The sequence below is a fragment of the Pyrgilauda ruficollis genome, unplaced genomic scaffold (assembly GCF_017590135.1).
Source record: "Pyrgilauda ruficollis isolate IOZ18807 unplaced genomic scaffold, ASM1759013v1 scaffold59, whole genome shotgun sequence".
Taxonomy (NCBI): domain Eukaryota; kingdom Metazoa; phylum Chordata; class Aves; order Passeriformes; family Passeridae; genus Pyrgilauda; species Pyrgilauda ruficollis.
The window spans coordinates 2,888,258-2,904,797 of NW_024527599.1; the positions used below are offsets into that span (position 1 = coordinate 2,888,258).

Here is a 16,540-nt window from a genome sequence, read left to right on the forward strand (position 1 = left end):
ATTTTTTGTGGCAGCATCGTGCTTCCTGCTTATCACAGCCCAGCAGAAGGGGCTGAAATATTCCCCATTAGCCCAAACCTAAGTTTAACCCCCATCACCATGAATTTCCAGACCTTTTTTTGCCCTTCCCTGCCCCGGTGCCTGGAGCTGTAGGGTTTCACTTCCTCAGCCCTAAGCCCAACCCTAACCCTGATTTCTATGGGGAACAGAATTTGCTGATAAATCTTTGAGGGGAAATTACTGGATTTTGATAAATAGGCAAACCAAGCTGTCATCTTCAGGTTTCCCTTGGATTTCTCTCCCATATCTGGGATTGGAAAGATTAAAGATTCATTTCCACATGCATTTTTCACTTCAGTGGGAAACAAAATGTGGAGTCCTGTGAATTTGGAAATGTGTTGGAGTGAAATATTTATCTGGGCCTTGCTGCTGGCCACCTTTGACTGCAGATAATGGGAATTTATTCATCTGGTAGAAAATCAGAGGAAAGAGTGACTGAGAAGTGGGCAACTGGAAATTGCCCAAATGCAGCAAAGAAAACAACATTTTCATGTCTTTATTTATCTTCCTTTGATACTAAAATTTTGCTGTTTATGTGAATAGCTCTTGATCAAGTTCAAATGGAAAACAGAGAGTCAGGAGAAGAATCTGAGAGAAATGAGAAGACAAATCAGAGTTTATGGACTAAGGAGTCATTTAATCTAGCAGAGGATACAGAAAGGTATGAAAAAGAATGGGGAGGCATGTCTGGCTTTGAGTTACAAAGACTTAGAATTTTAACAAGATTCAATGCTTAAAGAAAACTTTAAATCCCCTTATGACTGTTTTAATTGGAAATTTGCAGCATGAACCCTGTCACCCTCGCTTTGAAATCTTTTATTTAACAGGGCTCACTCCAGCCTGGATGATGCTTTGGAGAGAATGCTCCATGCAGTTCCTGGGGATGAGGAGATCCAAGAACAACCTCAGGGACACACTCTTGGGTGAGCTGATAATTTCTATTTGTGTTGAAGGGTTTATTTTGTGTGCTGTGTACAGATCTGTGGAGGACTTTTCAGAAAATGGGCTGTGACTCCTTGGGGAGTGGAGTGCCAGGGAATTTGCCTGGAGACGTGAATGTGAACTCTCCTACTAAATTGAGAGGGAAAAGAATGTTTTGTTAATACAACTTCCTGTAGGTGGAAAGCAAATACTTCAACAGCCCTGAAAGGCAGTGCTTGGTCTTCACAGAAATCAGAGATAATTTGACAGAATGGGGGAATTTATTGAGACAGAGAAAATGTGCATTAAGAGAACAGAGTCATGAAAGCTCTTTATAAAGAAGAGTTTGTGAAAATGGTTGTGCTTTCATGGCAGTATATTAGGAAATTTGAAGAAATGGCAGAAGTCATTTAAACATCATTTTAAGGAAAATATTCATATCCCAAATAACTGTTTTTCCTCTTGGAACTAAAGATCAGAGCCCAGTAACTCTGCACAGCTCCTCAGTGAGTGCTCATAACTCATCCCTAACTTCTGTCTCACAAAGGAACTTGGGACATTCTCATGTTTGGCATCAGAATTTTCTGTTTCATCCTTTAAAAAAAAAATTAAAAAAGAGGATGATACACAAAACTCTGTCATTCAAGGGCTGCCAGCCTGCAGGATCCAGAAGATGCTGGAAGGAAGAATGGAGGAGAGGAGAGAGGAGCCTGGGCTGGAGGCAGAGCACCAGGAAGCTGTGCAGGGACTTCAGCAGGTGCCCTTTGTCTGTAGAGCTGCTGGATGCACCCAAAGTTTGAAATGTCCCAAATCCCTGGTTACTTTTGGAAATATTGATGGTAATTTTAAAATGTGGAAGCCCGGGGGTGACCTCACTGTGCTTGTTATTGCATTACAATAACAAATTGTTACAGCAATAGCAGCTGTGCCCCTGTTCTGTGTCAGAGCTCCACAGCTGAGCTGGGACTGGGCTTCAGGGATGGAAATCAGGATTGGTTTCTGATTTTCTGATCCCCACCAGGTTTGGGTGATGCAGCAGGGCTGGGGCTGGGTTCTGATTCCAAATGTGGCTGACAGAGGAACCTGCAGCTCTTGATTCACTTGCTGTCCCTGTGTGGCTTTCATGTTCTGAGCTGAATTTCCCTGTTTTGTAGATGAGAGCAAGGATCAGAAATCCCACCCCCAGCAGCAGCTGGCTCCAGCTCCACCTTTCAGGTGAGACTCAATGAGTTAAACTGGAATTGTGGTAGAAATTTATTTATGGCATGAGCTGCATTCCTATTTTCCATGAAAAACAGGCACTATGAAATCCCATTCCCTTCATCTTGTACTTTATATAAGAAAAAAACAACTTCCTAACCTTTATTTCCTTTTTTTTTTGACCCCTGCAGGATAATTGTTTTGGATGAGAGCTCTCTCCATGATTAACACAGAGAGTGAATAAGTTCTACACATCACCTGCTTGCTGCTGCTTGCCCAGTGTTTAGTCTGTGAATTACAGCCCTTTCTGGCCACATAAACACCTGTAAAGCTCAGATTTCCTTTAACAGCAGCAGCAAGTTCAGAAGAAAATCCCATGCTCTGTGTTCTGAAATGGTTTGTACTGGTTTGATGCCATTGTTGCGTGCCCAGGCAGTGTCAATGTGCAGAATTGAGCTGTTTTTTTTTTTACTGTCACATCCTCATGAAACTGCTTTTTATTCTGCACGTGCACATTTTCATAAGCTAAAGAATTCCTTGCTCTGTTGCATTATGCAGTTTTCAGATTAAAGACAAAATGATTGTAATTCTGTGGGCTGCTGGTGCTGCTCAGGCACTGAAATGTTTCCATGCTGGAGTGTTGCAGCCCATGTAGTGTCTGTTTTTCCTTGCTCATTAAATTTAACAAGGTAATTTCTTGTTTTCTCTTTACTTAGTGCTTTTGTGATCTAGTGTTGAACTGATTTGACTGATTAAAGGGATTAATTGCTGTGGAAAAAGCTAATGAGGAAAAGGCAGTGTTCTCCAGAGATTGCAAGTGCAGCAATATGTTCCCTGCCAGCATCAGACAAAAATGTGAAAAAAATGTGGTTGTTATGAAGATACCTGGTGTTAATTCAACCACATTTTTGGTAGGCCTCTCCAAAAAAAACCAAACCACCAATATCTCTGGATATAATTGAGTTTTGGATGAGAATTTTGATGGGCACAGCAGTTCCATATTTAACATTTTTTTGTGATAAATGCTGTTCAAGGTGCAGGAGTGAAGGTTGTCCTGTTCCCTGGCCTTTGAGCTGCTTTTGCACATCTGGGGGCGTCAAGTTTTGCATCTTCCTTCCTGCTTTTGCAAGGAAATGCTCCAATTCTGTACCTGTTAATTTGGTTTAACAACATTAATAAAAGTTTCCAAGGTTGTTGTGCTGCCATGTTGTTTTTTTCTGGCTGGGAGGTTCATTTTTGGGGTTGTTTTGTTGGGGTTTTTCACTCGTTTTTAGTTCTGCTTCCCATCATGAGGATGGGAACTGCTGGAGCTGCTCCAGGGATGATGCTGGAGAGGTGGGGGAGCTTTCTGAGGAAAGATAAGAGAAAATAAAAATCTTTTGTGTGTTTGTGCTGGGGTGGCAGTGACAGAGGCGGAACAGAGGCACCTCAGGCCTAGCACAGGCCTCACCCCGGGCCGTGACACAATTCTATCCAAAAAAAGGTTTCATATTCTCCAACCCAGGCTTGTACCAACCTGGATTCTCTGTGTGGGACTCCTGTGCTGCAGGCAGAAGGATTTTTATTCCTGGTAGGAGCTGCTGGAACAAGATCCAGCTCCCCATGGCCCCGGGCTGTGTCACCGGCAGGGACAGAGAGTGCAAAAGTTAAATTGCAAATGTTGATTTTGTGATCCTGTCCTTGGTGCCTTGTGAGTCATAACTGAGGCTCATTCCCTCTCACTTTGGGCAGGGTTTTTATTGGGTTTCAGGCTTGTTTAATTAAATAAAAAGTAACCAAAGCCAAGTGGCTGCAGCAGTGTGGTGGGGAGGAGCACACGAGTGTTTTCGCACGCACAGAATTATCCATCACTGGATGGATAACAACATGTGAAATCTCAGCTTCCTGCATTTCTTGTTCTATTTTATCTGTGGGACCAAATGGTGAGCAGACTGTGAACCGTTTCCCTATCTTTTTTTAATCTTAATGTGGAGAATTTTTATTTCTGTTGGTGGAGAGCCTTTCAAGTAGCCCCATGGCCTGTCTGATCTCCTTATCGGGGCCAGAACACAACAGAGATTTCAGTTTTTCTGCTGCTTGTGCTTCCCCAGAGTTAAGTTTAGCATGGACTTAAATCATCCTGATAACATAAAGCATGGCCACAAAAGCTGTGATTAACAGGAACAATTAAACAAGGACCAGTGCAAGACAGCAGAGGAGATCAGAGGGCCCGTCTAATGCTGCTTTTCAGCTTCCCAGAGAATGAAAGCCCAATTAATTAAATTAAAACAGTGATACTGAGCTGTTCTAATTCCTCTCTGAGCCCTGTGAGCTGAGCTGCTCTGCACAGCAGGAGAGAGGGAGGCTGAGACAGGGGTGGGGATGGGTGTCCTGTCCCCCCACACCAGGTCATGGAGTCATGGGATGTTTTGGGTTGGAAAATACCATAAATACGATTTAATTCCACCCCTCTGCTACCTTCCACTAGTCCAGGTTGCTCCAACATTTTTCATTCCTTTGCGCTGGGCCGGTTTGGGGATTTTTGTTTTATTTTTGGTTTGAAGCAGAGAATCTCAGATGGTGGGGGAAGAAAAACCCCAAACCCTCAGTCTCCCAAATCTCATCATCCTCCATGGCAGTGCAAATTGCTGGGGTGCCTGGCTGTGGATCGCCTCATTTTGAAAGCAATTCAAGGGTTCAGGATCACAAATCTATAGGACAACTCTGAAGGCAGGCAGGCTTTTTTAGAGATAGAGGAATTGGGTGAAACCCACTTTCATCGACTTGCTGTCTTCAGTATCACCTTCAGAAGCCTTTCCTGGGCTCCTGAATGACAGAATCTGCCTCCAAAAACAGAAGTGTGATTGCAGCTGGGGTAGATAAACACTGGGATTGGAGATTTGAGATGAGGTGTGAAGCTGCGGAGCCTGTGGAGGTTTTTTATCTTTTATTTTATCCTTTCAGGCTTTGGCATCTTTTGTTTGCTGCTGGTGGGCCTCTGTTATGCCTCGGGGCCTGTTACCACTTGTGTTTTCACCCTTGCTGGGAAATCAGTGCATTCAGACCTTTCCTTATTGCCTTAACTCTAAAAAAAGAAAATTAACTTTGTGTCTGTTTTATTTCCTGGCTGTCTGTAGCGATGTTTGTGGCACTTGCCACGAGGGATGTGCCAGCTCTGGTGGCAGGAGGGGATGTGTTTTCTGTCAAACCCTCTATCAGCCAATAAAACAGATGAACTGCTCAGTATTTATCAGTGTTTATTAACACAGTTGGCTCTTAAACATTCCTGCTGGATTTTTGCCAGATTTACAGCATCTCCCTGAACTTCCCAGCAGGACCAGGCATTGCAGGCAGGGCTTGGTCTGTCAGAGGATGGTGGCAGACCATGTTCCACCTGACTCTGGGCCAAACAGCCACCTGGGATGTTGTGCACCGAGGCAAAATTACTGTTCATTTTTTATTTGGTGTTCTTGAAAGGCTCCAAGGGGAGGGGCTGGGAGGGAGGGGGTTCCTTAGGAGAGGGGCATAGTGAGAATCTGCAGTTTCTCCCATGGTGGGATGGTTCCTCACCTGCAAGAAGACATTGTCATGTCTTTTTTTTTTTTTTTTTTTGTTGGGGACCTCTCCAGCCTCTGAGAGCCCCCCATCAGCTCCACCCCGAACCCCTCTGTGCTGCTGTGGGTGGCACAGGCAGATCCTGGAGCTGGCACTGGTGCGGGCAGGACGTGGCAGCTGTCACACAGGATGGGATGGTGTCACCTTGTTCCTCAGCCCCTCTGCAGCGACCTGGGGACTGGGGGCAGCTGGAGAGGTTTTCCCCATGCCCCTGGGGTGGTAACCACAGCACAGCATTCCCAGCAGGCAGCTCTGGAACTGGGCAGGGAAGGAAGGGGTAGGTTATTTGTGGCAGCAGAAATCCGGCGTCGCCTGGAGACTGGGCAGCTTGGACGCTGGTTATATTTTGGGAAAGATCTCTGTCTATTCCCAGCCCAACTCTTTGTGGTTTATGGACAATAAAAGTTTCATTCTGTTTGCTTTGTGCCTTCAACGAGCAGCTTGTGATCCAACATTAAGTTGCCTGACCCCATAAAACCATGGAAGCAGAAAATGAGCTCTTGTTCAGGCTCGCAGGCTGCTCCCTCCCTTTCCATCTTATTCCCCAAATCCTTGCTGCTTACACAGCAACCCTGTGACCATACTTCCAGATAGGATAGATGGTTCCTCCAGGATTTTTGAGCCTGTCCAGCTGTTCTCCAGCTTGGTTTGTTTGGAGCTTTCTCTCACCTGTTTGTTCATGAAGACGTAGATGATGGGGTTGTAAACCGTGGCCGTCTTGGAGAAGTAGGAGGGCAGGGATGCCAGGGCTGGCTGGATGACAATGTCCTTGTTGGTAGCCACCACCAGGGCAAAGGTGGTGTAGGGCAGCCAGCAGGTGAGGAAGGCCACCACCATGGCCACCACCATGCGTGTCACCTCCCGCTCCGCCTGCTGCGTCGTGTCCGACTCCTGCTGCTGCGCCGCAGCCTGCGGGGTTTGGGAGAGAGGGAGATGCCAAGGGAGCAGCTTGGAACAGCACCCCATCCCTCGTGTGACAGATGAGTCATGGGAGGATTGACTCTCACAATTAACGGACAAATATCATGTCTATAGGTTAAGAGAAGTTGTATAGGTTTATGGTTATGTTGTACCCCCTGGTGTGGTTGTCAAGGGACAGCTGGGGTTGGGACATCTGGGAGGGCTGGCCTGTCATATGGTGACATCTGACCTCCAACGAAGATTTGGGGGAGAGATTTCCACCACTGGACAGCGAAGGAGGGGTTGATGGACAGAACTTTGGGAGGGGTTAAAGGGATAAAAAGGAAAAACCTCCATTGTGAGGGAGCTGAGCACATGGTGCGGAAAATCTTTTGCGTAACCTTTTTTCTTTACTCAGTCTTCTGTCGCATTTTTGATAAGGCTTAATAAACCTTCCTAAACTATAAAAAGTGAGCAGCCATTTCTCACAATTGGGAGCCATGATGGCAGTGCCAGGAGCCAGCTCCTCTGGCTGTCCCCAACACCTGCCCTGAGCCTCTTCATCCCCATGGAGACGCTTTGGGAGCGGAGCGGCGCGGGCTCACCTGAGCTGGGAGCACTTACCGCCCGCAGGGTCAGCAGCAGGTTGGTGTAGGAGAAGAGGATCAGGCTGAGGGGCACCACAAAGCAGGTGACAAACAAGGCCAGGATGTAGCTGCTGTTGTTGCTGCCGCCCGTGTACCAGTTGGGCCCACAGGAGGTTCTCAGGCCTGGAATAAAGGTTGGGAATGAGCCTAAAGCAGTTAGGGCTTGGATAAGGGCTCAAGGATGGGCTCAAAACAGCCATGGCACCTCATGTGTCCATCCCCAAGGGCCTGGAGATCAGCCACTGGGGTTTTGGGGTGGCCAGATGCCCTCTGTGATTGTTGTGGAGTTGTGCCAGTTGTACAAGAGCGGGTTTGGGCTGGCTGCGTGCTGGGTGCTGCTCCAGCAGCCAGAGCAGCTCCTGGCTCCAGTAAGAGTGTCCTGTGGTGGGGAACTTCCAAAGAACACCCTCCAGGAGATGATTATTGGCTGAGCAAGCAGGAAATATTAACAGGAGAGATTAACCCTTTAGACTCCAGCCCAGACCCTCTCCAGCTACCCCAGGCTTGAAAACAAGATACAAGAATGACAACACAGTGGAGTCTGGTGCACGTCTCCCCTACCTTCAGGCACGTAGCTGCTCCAGCCCAGGAGTGGTGGGGTTGTCCAGAGCAGGGACCAGCCCCAGGTGAAGGCACAGCCACTGGCAGCGTGCCGGTGCTGGAACCGAAAGTCTCCCAGGGGTCTGCAGACCACCAGGTACCTCTCCAAGGCCAGGATGGCCAGGGACCACAGCCCCACGATGCCTGGGGGGACAGCAGGGGTTGTGTCTCAGGGACAGGTTCTGCTGCCTGTGCTGGGACGTGGTAGATGATGATTTAGTTCAAGCAAATATTATTTGAACAAGAAGTCGGATGTTTTTGTCTTACATCAGGAACAGCTGTGATATTTGGCTGTTAGAAACTGTGATTTTGGCACTGCTTCTCTCACAGCAGGGACAACTGGGATATTTGGCCCTTAGAAATGAAGTTGGCAGTGGGTGGCTGTGATGCCTTGTGGTTACAACAACAGAGTGTCCTCAAGGAGAGGTTTTGTGCAATTTCCAGTCCCTGGTGCACAGCCAGCCCCAGGTGTGCTGGCACAGCAGCCAGCACCCAGGAAATACATCCCAAACAATGTCCCCAAGTGGCATTTCCCACTCTGTCAAGACCAGGACTGGATGTGTGGTGACCTGGCACAGCCAACCATCTCCCCAACCCTTCCCTGTGCTAACCAAGAGCTGAAGGGCGCGAGTTCCACATAACGAAAGTATCGACTTTGGGAGGTGAAACATCTCCAAAGCCCCTCTGCTAAACCCAAAAGCACCCTCCAAAGCCCGTGGCGGGCCTGCAACGCTCTCCTTACCCGTCAGGGACACCATGAAGCCCTCCAGCCGGCAGAAGCGCTCCCCAAACACGAAGAAGCCGCTGATGTTGTTGGAGAGGCTGACGGAGCTGCCGCAGAGCGTCACCAGCAGGTTGGCCACGGCCAGGTTCACCAGGATGTAATTGAGGGGCGAGCGCAGCCTCCTGTGCCGGACGGACACCACGACGACCAGGCCATTGAGCAGCGAGGCCAAGGCCACCACCAGCCCCATCAGCACGGCCACCGCCAGGTACATGGCCCGGGGGGCCTGGTGGGGCCACTGGGGGCCATCGAAGGGCCCCGGGGTGCTGCTGTTTGGGGGCTCCTGGGTGCTGTCCATGGAGCAGCAGCACCTGGGGCAGGTGAGCTCCCCCAAAAGCAGAGCCTCTTTATAGAGCTGGAGGGGCTGACGTGGCCCAGAGCAGCTTGGCTTTCAAATACCTTAAGCTTTATTTTAATCTGAAGGGTTTGTCCTCCCTCCTGCTTTTTATAATCAGCTCTTTGTTCCCGAGGGGATAAAGAGTGACTTAAAGAGAAATCTGATGGCTGAACAGAGCATCATTTAATTGAGTAAATATTTTTTTTTCCCATATTGTGTGTTTTTATTTGTGTTTTCCAGCTGGATTTTCCTGTGAGCCTGGCCTTGGCACTTGGGGCTGGACATCATTCCCTGTGTCCTGGGTTTGCTGGGCCTCAAGACTACTAAATAGATATTAAACATAAATAAATATAAATATGCATGTAGTATATATACTTAATTGGGCCATATATGTGTATTTTCTCTCTCCATATATATATATCCCCATATATACATATATCCCTGCCATATATATGTATTTTCTCTCTCCATATAAATATACATATCCCCATATATATATATATTTATAAATACTTATAAGTACATGTATAGTATTTATAGTACATTTATAGTATTTTATAGTGTTTATATACTACCTTTTTATTCTTTTATAGTATTTATATAGTACATTTATAGTATTTATGCTATATGGGGCCAAGAAGCCCCCAGTGCTCTGGTTTAAAACCATTTCTTCCCAAATCCTTGCCATCCCCCAAATTCAAAAGCTGCACCAATCAATGAAACCTTTCTTTCTTTTTTTATTTTTTAACCTTTTTATTTTTGGTTCTCGTTATAAATATTAACAAATCTGACCAAAAGTACACAGATAGGTAATACTGAAATACAAAAGTCTCTCAGGATGCAGGTAAGGACGGTTTCTGCAGCCTTCACATGGTAGCAAAACATTGGTATCAAACATTTCACGAGGCCTGGCATGACAACCACCAACTCTGCATGCAGCTGGGACGAGGGACGGAGTGTCCACTTAGAAAAGACTGGGGTACAAAGTGAAGGAACCCACACACACATGTCCTGCTCCACCTCAGGCATCAACCAGTTTCATAGGCTGGGAAAAAGGATGGATTGAAAGGAACTTTGCCAGAAAAGGGAGGCACAGCCAACCTGGTGCTCCTGGAGCTTCCCTGGAAGCTCAGAGCACAACCAGGTGATAAGGTGCTGGACCAGAAAGGATTAGTGGGAACATCCGACTTGACAGGCTGCCAGTATTCAAATAAAATCCATGCATATCTGCAGGGTGCATTACAAACATTGAGTTATTAAAAAAACCCCTATGAATGTTGGTTTTTTTCTTTTATCTCCCCTCACCCCCAATATCAAAGAAGGTGTAACAAGGTGTAACAGGATCGTCACTTGGAAAAGTAAACATAGGTTTCCAGAGATTCCATTGCTTCCCAAGAGAAAAAAAAAAGAAGTTGGCAATATGTGCATAGGGCTTGGAAGCTGAGGGCAACTGAGACTCGTGGGGAAAGAGCAGCTTTTCCTAAGAAATTATTGTTTAAAGGCTTCCAAACATTTTGGGAATGGTGCAGCATTTCCTAGAAAGCTTTAGCTTATCCCACTGGATGTCTGGTGGGATGATGATGAAGAGGCCAGCCAAGGTGGATCACAGAGGATGATAGCTGGGATTATTATAATATTAATATATTATTACTGTGCCATGTTAATATTACTGTGCCATACACAGAAATTTATTTGGTTTGGACGCTGAGGCAGAAAATGAATCAACCTCACGGCCGTGCTGAGCTACAACACAATTCCAGCTCACCTCCGAGGCTCAGCATCTTCATTATTTAATGCATGAATTGGAAAGGGATGAAAAAGGGAAAAATTATAGAAAAACTCAGCCTGAAAGCTGGCTTTGCTGGAAAAACAGCCGTGCTGCTGCATGGCATGGTTTCATTAGGACAGAAGCTTCTTCCTGGGAAGCAGGAACAGCCAGGCCATTCCAGGGAGCTTTTACATTTTGCCTCCCAAACGTGAAGCTGCCTGATCCCAGGAGGAAAAGCGTGGCGTGCACAGCTCTGCTGCCTGCACAGGAGTTACTGGAGAGGACGAGCACAACATTCCTGCAAGGAGAGCAAACACTCTGTCCGGGTGTACCGGGGACACAATCATTCCAACGGAGGAGCTTGAAAATGCAAAAAAGACTGTTTAGGCCCAAACCACAGAGACTGACAAACCACCAGAGATATGGCACAAGCTGCCTCGAGGAGACAGTTCTGGGTTTTGTGTGTTTTTGGGGACGCCTTTTGCCGATGCCGGACACACGGACGCGGACGGACGCATTCATTTTTTTGCCACTGACTTGCAAGGCAGCGAGAAGGTAACTGAGTAGAGGCAGGATTTGGGAGAAGAGCCAGACTGCAGTGCATGCAGGGGTGCACACCTGTGTGAGTGGGAGTGGGAGTGTGCACGTGCACGCTCGAGAGTGGGGCTGTGAGTGTGGCAGGGCGCAAAGAGGCGTTCTGGAAAAGCCTTGGGAGCCGGGAGCGGCCGCCAGAGCAAAACCACCTGTGCCTTCTTCCCTGGGAAGGGCTTCCCTGCAGCCAGACCCTGCTGAGGGGTGTCCTGCTGTCCTGGCTGGCCTGGGATCCCCCGTATCCAAAGCTGGGAGGAGCCCAAGGGCTGTGGAGCTGTGGCCCTGCGGGGCTCAGTCGCTGAGGACGGCGCCCGGCAGCTCGTTGGTCAGCGTGTGCCAGCGCTCGATTTTCTTGTCCTTGTTCTTCAGGCAGTCGAACCAGTGCTTCAGCCGCTCCCCTTTGGCATTAATTCCTAACACGACTCCGCCTTGGGAGGGAGACAGAGAGAGGGAGAGGTGTGGGGGGGAGCATCAGCTCTGCAAGGGATGCTGAGGGATGCAGAGGGGGATGCTGGAGGGAGCCAGGTGAGTCAGCATCCTCACGGCATCCAGCCTGATGTGAAATCCAGCCCAAATTCTCCACCCCTCGTGGCTGTGGTCTGGGACCTGTCCCAGGCAGTGCCCCAGCCCCAGGCAGTGCCCCTGTCCCCTGTGCCAAGGGCTCACTGCAATCACAGTGGCTGTCGGAGGTGCCGGGCACTTGTTAGTGATAAATCACAGTGACCAGAGACAAAATCACAAGCAGCCCAGACATCCAACAGAGATAAATGAAACCTCCCTGCTAAACATGTTTTGCACTCAGAGGAAAACATCTGAAAACAGAAGGGGAGAGGCAGATGCATTTTCTTCCTGCTTGGATGCTCTGTGAGAGGCTCAGGTGCAGGAGAGGGATAAAAGCAGAACCAAAACCCAGTGAAAATGAATGTGGAGAACAAACCAGGGGGCTGGAGGAGTGCAGGAGAAATAAGAGGCACAGACAGCAAAGATAAATAAAGAAGAGGCCAAGGAGACCTTCTGGAGTGTGTTACTCACCTATGAAATCGTTGGATTTCCCGATGTCATAGTCCCACACAGTGACTTCCAAGGTCTTCTTTGCCAGGTCACCGTGCTTTATCTCATAGAAAAACTCCTGTGGAGGAGCAGAGGCAGAGCCAGGATGAAACAGGGGTTCGGGCTGCCCATCCTCCTCCTCAGGCTTTGCTGCCCACAGGGAACCCAACCCAAATCCCTCACACAGTGACCAAGGTAATGATTTTTTATCCTTCAAGTCTGAGGCTGAGAAAAGCCCCTCGGTGAGAACCACACCCACCTCATTGAACTCGGGGTTCAGCGTTTTCTTCTTCACCGCTGTCTTGTGCTTGGATTTCTTGTCCTCATCCGGTTTCAGGTAACTGCAACGAGACCAAAGTGGATCCAAGTGAGGAGGGCAGGAGGCCACGGGTGGGGACATCTGTGACAGCTGAGCAGAGCCAGGGTGAGGTGGGTTGCTGAGCCCCCTGAACCTCCAGATCCTCCTCCCCTTCTCTCCTCTGCCAAAATGCTGGGGCCAGCTGGGAGGAGGCAGCATTTCACCTCCTTAGAACCAAGCCAGGTGCTGGCTGCAATCAGAGAGCAGATTATCCCATCTCCAGTCCCTAGGGGACACTGGCACTGCACACATGCTCTCCAAACCCAGCACTCCCAGCCCAGGACCTGGCCAGACCTGGATTGTGACTGCTCTGCTCATGCAGAGCCTCTCCAGGACACAGGAGCCACATGCAGGGTGGAGAAGGGAGCAGGACACGCAGCTTTGAGCTGTTCCCTGCAGATATTGGGCAGCACAGCACCAGAGCTGGACAGCAAACAAGATTAAAGTGTCATCAGGCAGAGAGGGGACCTGAAATGTGGGCCAGGCCAAAGTCAGCCCATCGCGGTTTTGTGCTGGTGCTGCGCCTTTAAACATCAGTTCTGCTTCCTTGCTACACGTTCCAGATCTTGCTCATAATTAAAAAAATTAGGGCTTGTACCGAGAAGCATCACTTTCCTATCTGCTCTGATCCCAGCCCTGAAGATGCAATCTCCTGTGGATGGCACAGGGGACACCCAAAACTGGCTGGGTGCAATGGCAATTGTGTTGCTCAGGGACTGAGCCTCCCCTGGGCATCTAAAAAAACAAGAGGGGATTTTTATACAAACACCTCCACCCCTAAAAAACAATTAAATAAGAAGGTGAAAATGTGCTGCTGATGAACTCCATGGGTCTCCCAGGTGTGGTTTCTCCCAGTACTTCTGCCTTAGCAAATACCATCCCTAAAAGTGCCCAAATTTCAGTCAGCACCGTGGGGACAAGGAGGTAGGACAGGCACAGGGCCCTTCCTCACCATGGCCACCCCTTCTTTGCAGACAGTGAATTTGAAAAATGCCATCCCCCCAAAAAAAACAGGAGCTGTGGTGAGGCAGTGCCAAACCAGCAGGGGCAACCCCACAACACCAACTCCTGTGCCCACCTCACCTGGAAGCTCTGCCAAACAATTGCCAGGGAATAACGCTCCAGGCAGAGGCAAGCTGCTGCCTGACGGCCTCATTTGCATCTCCTAATGAGAGCAATTAATTCCCGCTGCGGGGAGAGGCGGGAGGGGACAGCAGGGCCGCGGGTGACACTCACATTTTGACGTAGGGGTCGGAGTAGCCGTTGGCATCCATGGCAGCCAGGTGGGCGCAGCGCATGATGCCCACCTGCAGCCCCTGCTTCTGCGAGCTGTACTTGAGCGAGATCAGGATCCTGCCACGCTCCTCCAGCGACTTGTCCTCTGTTTTATCTATCTGGGGAGGGAAAGCACCCAGTCTGGGGGCTGTACCGGGGTACAGCCACAGCCAGACACCTCCCCAGCCAAGGGATGCTCTTCCCCACATCCCTGATTATGTTTGAGGGGCCAAGCAGCTCCACGTTCCCACGTGCCACAGGGAGAAGCTGCTGTAGCTGTGATTCCAAGGTGGGATGAGGCTCTGAGCCCCCTTCACTCACCGGCAGCTGCTTCTCCAGGCAGATGTTGAAGTTTTTGGTCTGGTTGGGTTTCAGTTTCTTCAGCGGGATGCGCGTCTCGCCGATGAACTCGTTGTGGCGGAACTTGTCCTCGTCACACACCGAGATCCTGCAACAGCACGAGGTGAGTGGGGACACTGGGGACAGGGGAGGGACTGCCCCCTGCACTGCAGGTCCCCCCAGTGAGGGAGCAGCTGAGGTCACCCTTCCCCAGGCCACGGACAGAGCACCTCCTCTGCAGGCAGCTGGAAAACAGCTGGAATGCAGCTGGAATGGAATCGGCACAGCCCGGCCAGGGCAGCTCAGGGTGTGAGTCTCTGTACCTCAATGCACAACCCAGCCCAGGCACTGCTGGAAAAGCAAGCTGGAGCCTCAGCCATCCTAATGACTCTTCCGTTAATACATCAGAGTCATCAGTGACTAAAGCAAAATTATTCCGAGTTGCTGGAGCTGCATTTTGCCCAGCCATGGAGGCTCTTCCTCATCCCTCCCTTGGACTGTGTGGTTGGGAGAAGCCTGCTTCCCACAGAGCTCCTTCCCGAGGAGCTCAGGCACTGCTGGGAGCGTGGCAGCTCCCAGGGTGACCCTGGCTGGGACACAGAGCAGGTCTGTCACCTCCTGTCCCACCAGGAGTGATTTCCACACCCAGAGCATGGGAAACATCACACCTTGGGCAGGTGAAGCTCGCCCAGCCCTGCTGGGATCCTGGGGTGCATCCCAGTGAGCTGAGCCCAGGCTGTTTTCCATGAAAGAACTACCAATGCCTTTCCCTGAGCTGGCAGCTAATGAGTCATTGCTCTGCTGCTTCTGACAGAGGAGCAAAGTTGGTGCTTGCAGGGAGCCTCTGCTTGCAGCTCCCGAAATCCCAGAGGGCCAGAAGGGTGCCTTGAGGGACCAGCAGTGCTGGTAATGGGGAAAGCCATCCCCATCCAAAGGGAGCATCCTGCATTCCCACTGGGGCCATGCAGGGACTGGCTGGGCTCCCTGCCCATGAAGGGAAGACATTTCTTCTCCCTTCCCTTCCATCTTTTCTCCTTAAAAAAAAATAAAAATGTTATTGCAGTGTCTTCTTACAGTGTTCTTACATTGAGTGTCTTCTTATTTTTGGGTACCTGATTGTTTTCTTTTTCACCCTCTCCCTTTGGTGTCCATCTCCCCGTGGGTGGCACTTGTGCCCCCAGGGACCACAGGGGAAGGGGGAAAGGAATTAAAGATAAATAATGCCCTGTGATCCCACCTGAGGGTAAATAATTGCACACCACACCTCTGGCCTGCTCACATCTGGATGGTTTATCCATGGGTGGGTTATCCATGGATGATTTATCTAGAGATGATTTATCTGTGGATGTTTTAGTGCCTTACCCAAGGATGGTCTGACCACCCTCATGCTCACAAACGAGCAACAAGGAAGCAAGGAAGCCATGGGGATGTCTCAGTGCCACAGCACAAGGATCATCAGGGCTGGGGAGCAGCACAGAAAATGGGGTTTGGGGAAAAAAAAAAAATGACATGAGCAGGAAAACAGAGAATGCTGCTCTCCAGAAAACTGTGCTGGATGCAGCGTTACTATAGATACCCACGGCAAAAACCACCCCACCACAACGGTGAAATCCTCAAAGAGAATCTCAAATGCAGGCACAATATTCCCCATTTCCTCTGCTCTTTCTTGTCAAGAACAAAACCAGCAAACGAGCAGCAGCAGCTCAAGCCAGCACTGCTTGCCAGGCACGTGGAGCCCTGTCCCTGTGGGCAGAGCTGGGGGGGACAGGAGGGGACAGGAGGGGACATGGCCTCACAGGGAGCTGGCAGCTCAGGATCTGTGTCTACACCCAGCACTTGTGGAGTGGTGCTGGCTCCTGGGCACTCAGGGAGACAGGGGTTGGGATGGTTTACCTCTTAAAAAAGTGAGGGACAATTCTGCTGACAATGTCCAGGGACACTCCAGAAACACAGCAAGATCCCAAACACAACGTCCTGCCTGCTTTGAAAGCTCAGGAGCCTCAGGATGGGCAAAAGCCCAGGAAGGAGACGTGGAAAACTCCAGTGGTGGTGGCAGGGAGAGCATCTCCAGTGTCACACTGGGAGAGACCCCCTGGGCCCTGTTTCAGTGCCCTCA

General features: G+C 49.5%; 3 protein-coding genes across 3 annotated transcripts in view; 1 reads left to right on the forward strand and 2 right to left on the reverse strand.

Moving 5' to 3' along the window:
* The window catches only part of TEX14 (testis expressed 14, intercellular bridge forming factor), a 30,261-nt gene extending 26,906 nt beyond the window's left edge, over positions 1–3,355 (forward strand). Inside the window, 5 exon segments of the mRNA XM_041482727.1 lie at positions 604–721; positions 888–983; positions 1,629–1,738; positions 2,136–2,196; positions 2,373–3,355. Of these exon segments, the coding sequence (XP_041338661.1) occupies positions 604–721; positions 888–983; positions 1,629–1,738; positions 2,136–2,196; positions 2,373–2,409 (422 nt within the window). The 3' untranslated portion in view covers positions 2,410–3,355.
* Positions 3,356–5,895: 2,540 nt separating this feature from the next.
* On the reverse strand, positions 5,896–9,004 carry LOC121361738 (pinopsin). The gene is made up of 5 exons (XM_041482728.1): positions 8,665–9,004; positions 7,884–8,066; positions 7,300–7,445; positions 6,445–6,684; positions 5,896–6,033 (listed from the first exon to the last, which is right to left on the reverse strand). Exons 1-5 carry the CDS (start codon positions 9,002–9,004, stop codon positions 5,896–5,898), a joined length of 1,047 nt encoding a protein of 348 aa, XP_041338662.1.
* A 2,323-nt stretch (positions 9,005–11,327) lies between these two features.
* DOC2B (double C2 domain beta) overlaps positions 11,328–16,540 on the reverse strand; it is a 29,117-nt gene continuing 23,904 nt past the window's right edge. Inside the window, exons 5-9 of the mRNA XM_041482820.1 lie at positions 14,407–14,533; positions 14,047–14,204; positions 12,712–12,793; positions 12,435–12,531; positions 11,328–11,830 (exon numbers count right to left, since the gene is read on the reverse strand). Of these exons, the coding sequence (XP_041338754.1) occupies positions 11,694–11,830; positions 12,435–12,531; positions 12,712–12,793; positions 14,047–14,204; positions 14,407–14,533 (601 nt within the window). The 3' untranslated portion in view covers positions 11,328–11,693. The remainder of the gene's footprint in view (positions 11,831–12,434; positions 12,532–12,711; positions 12,794–14,046; positions 14,205–14,406; positions 14,534–16,540) is intronic.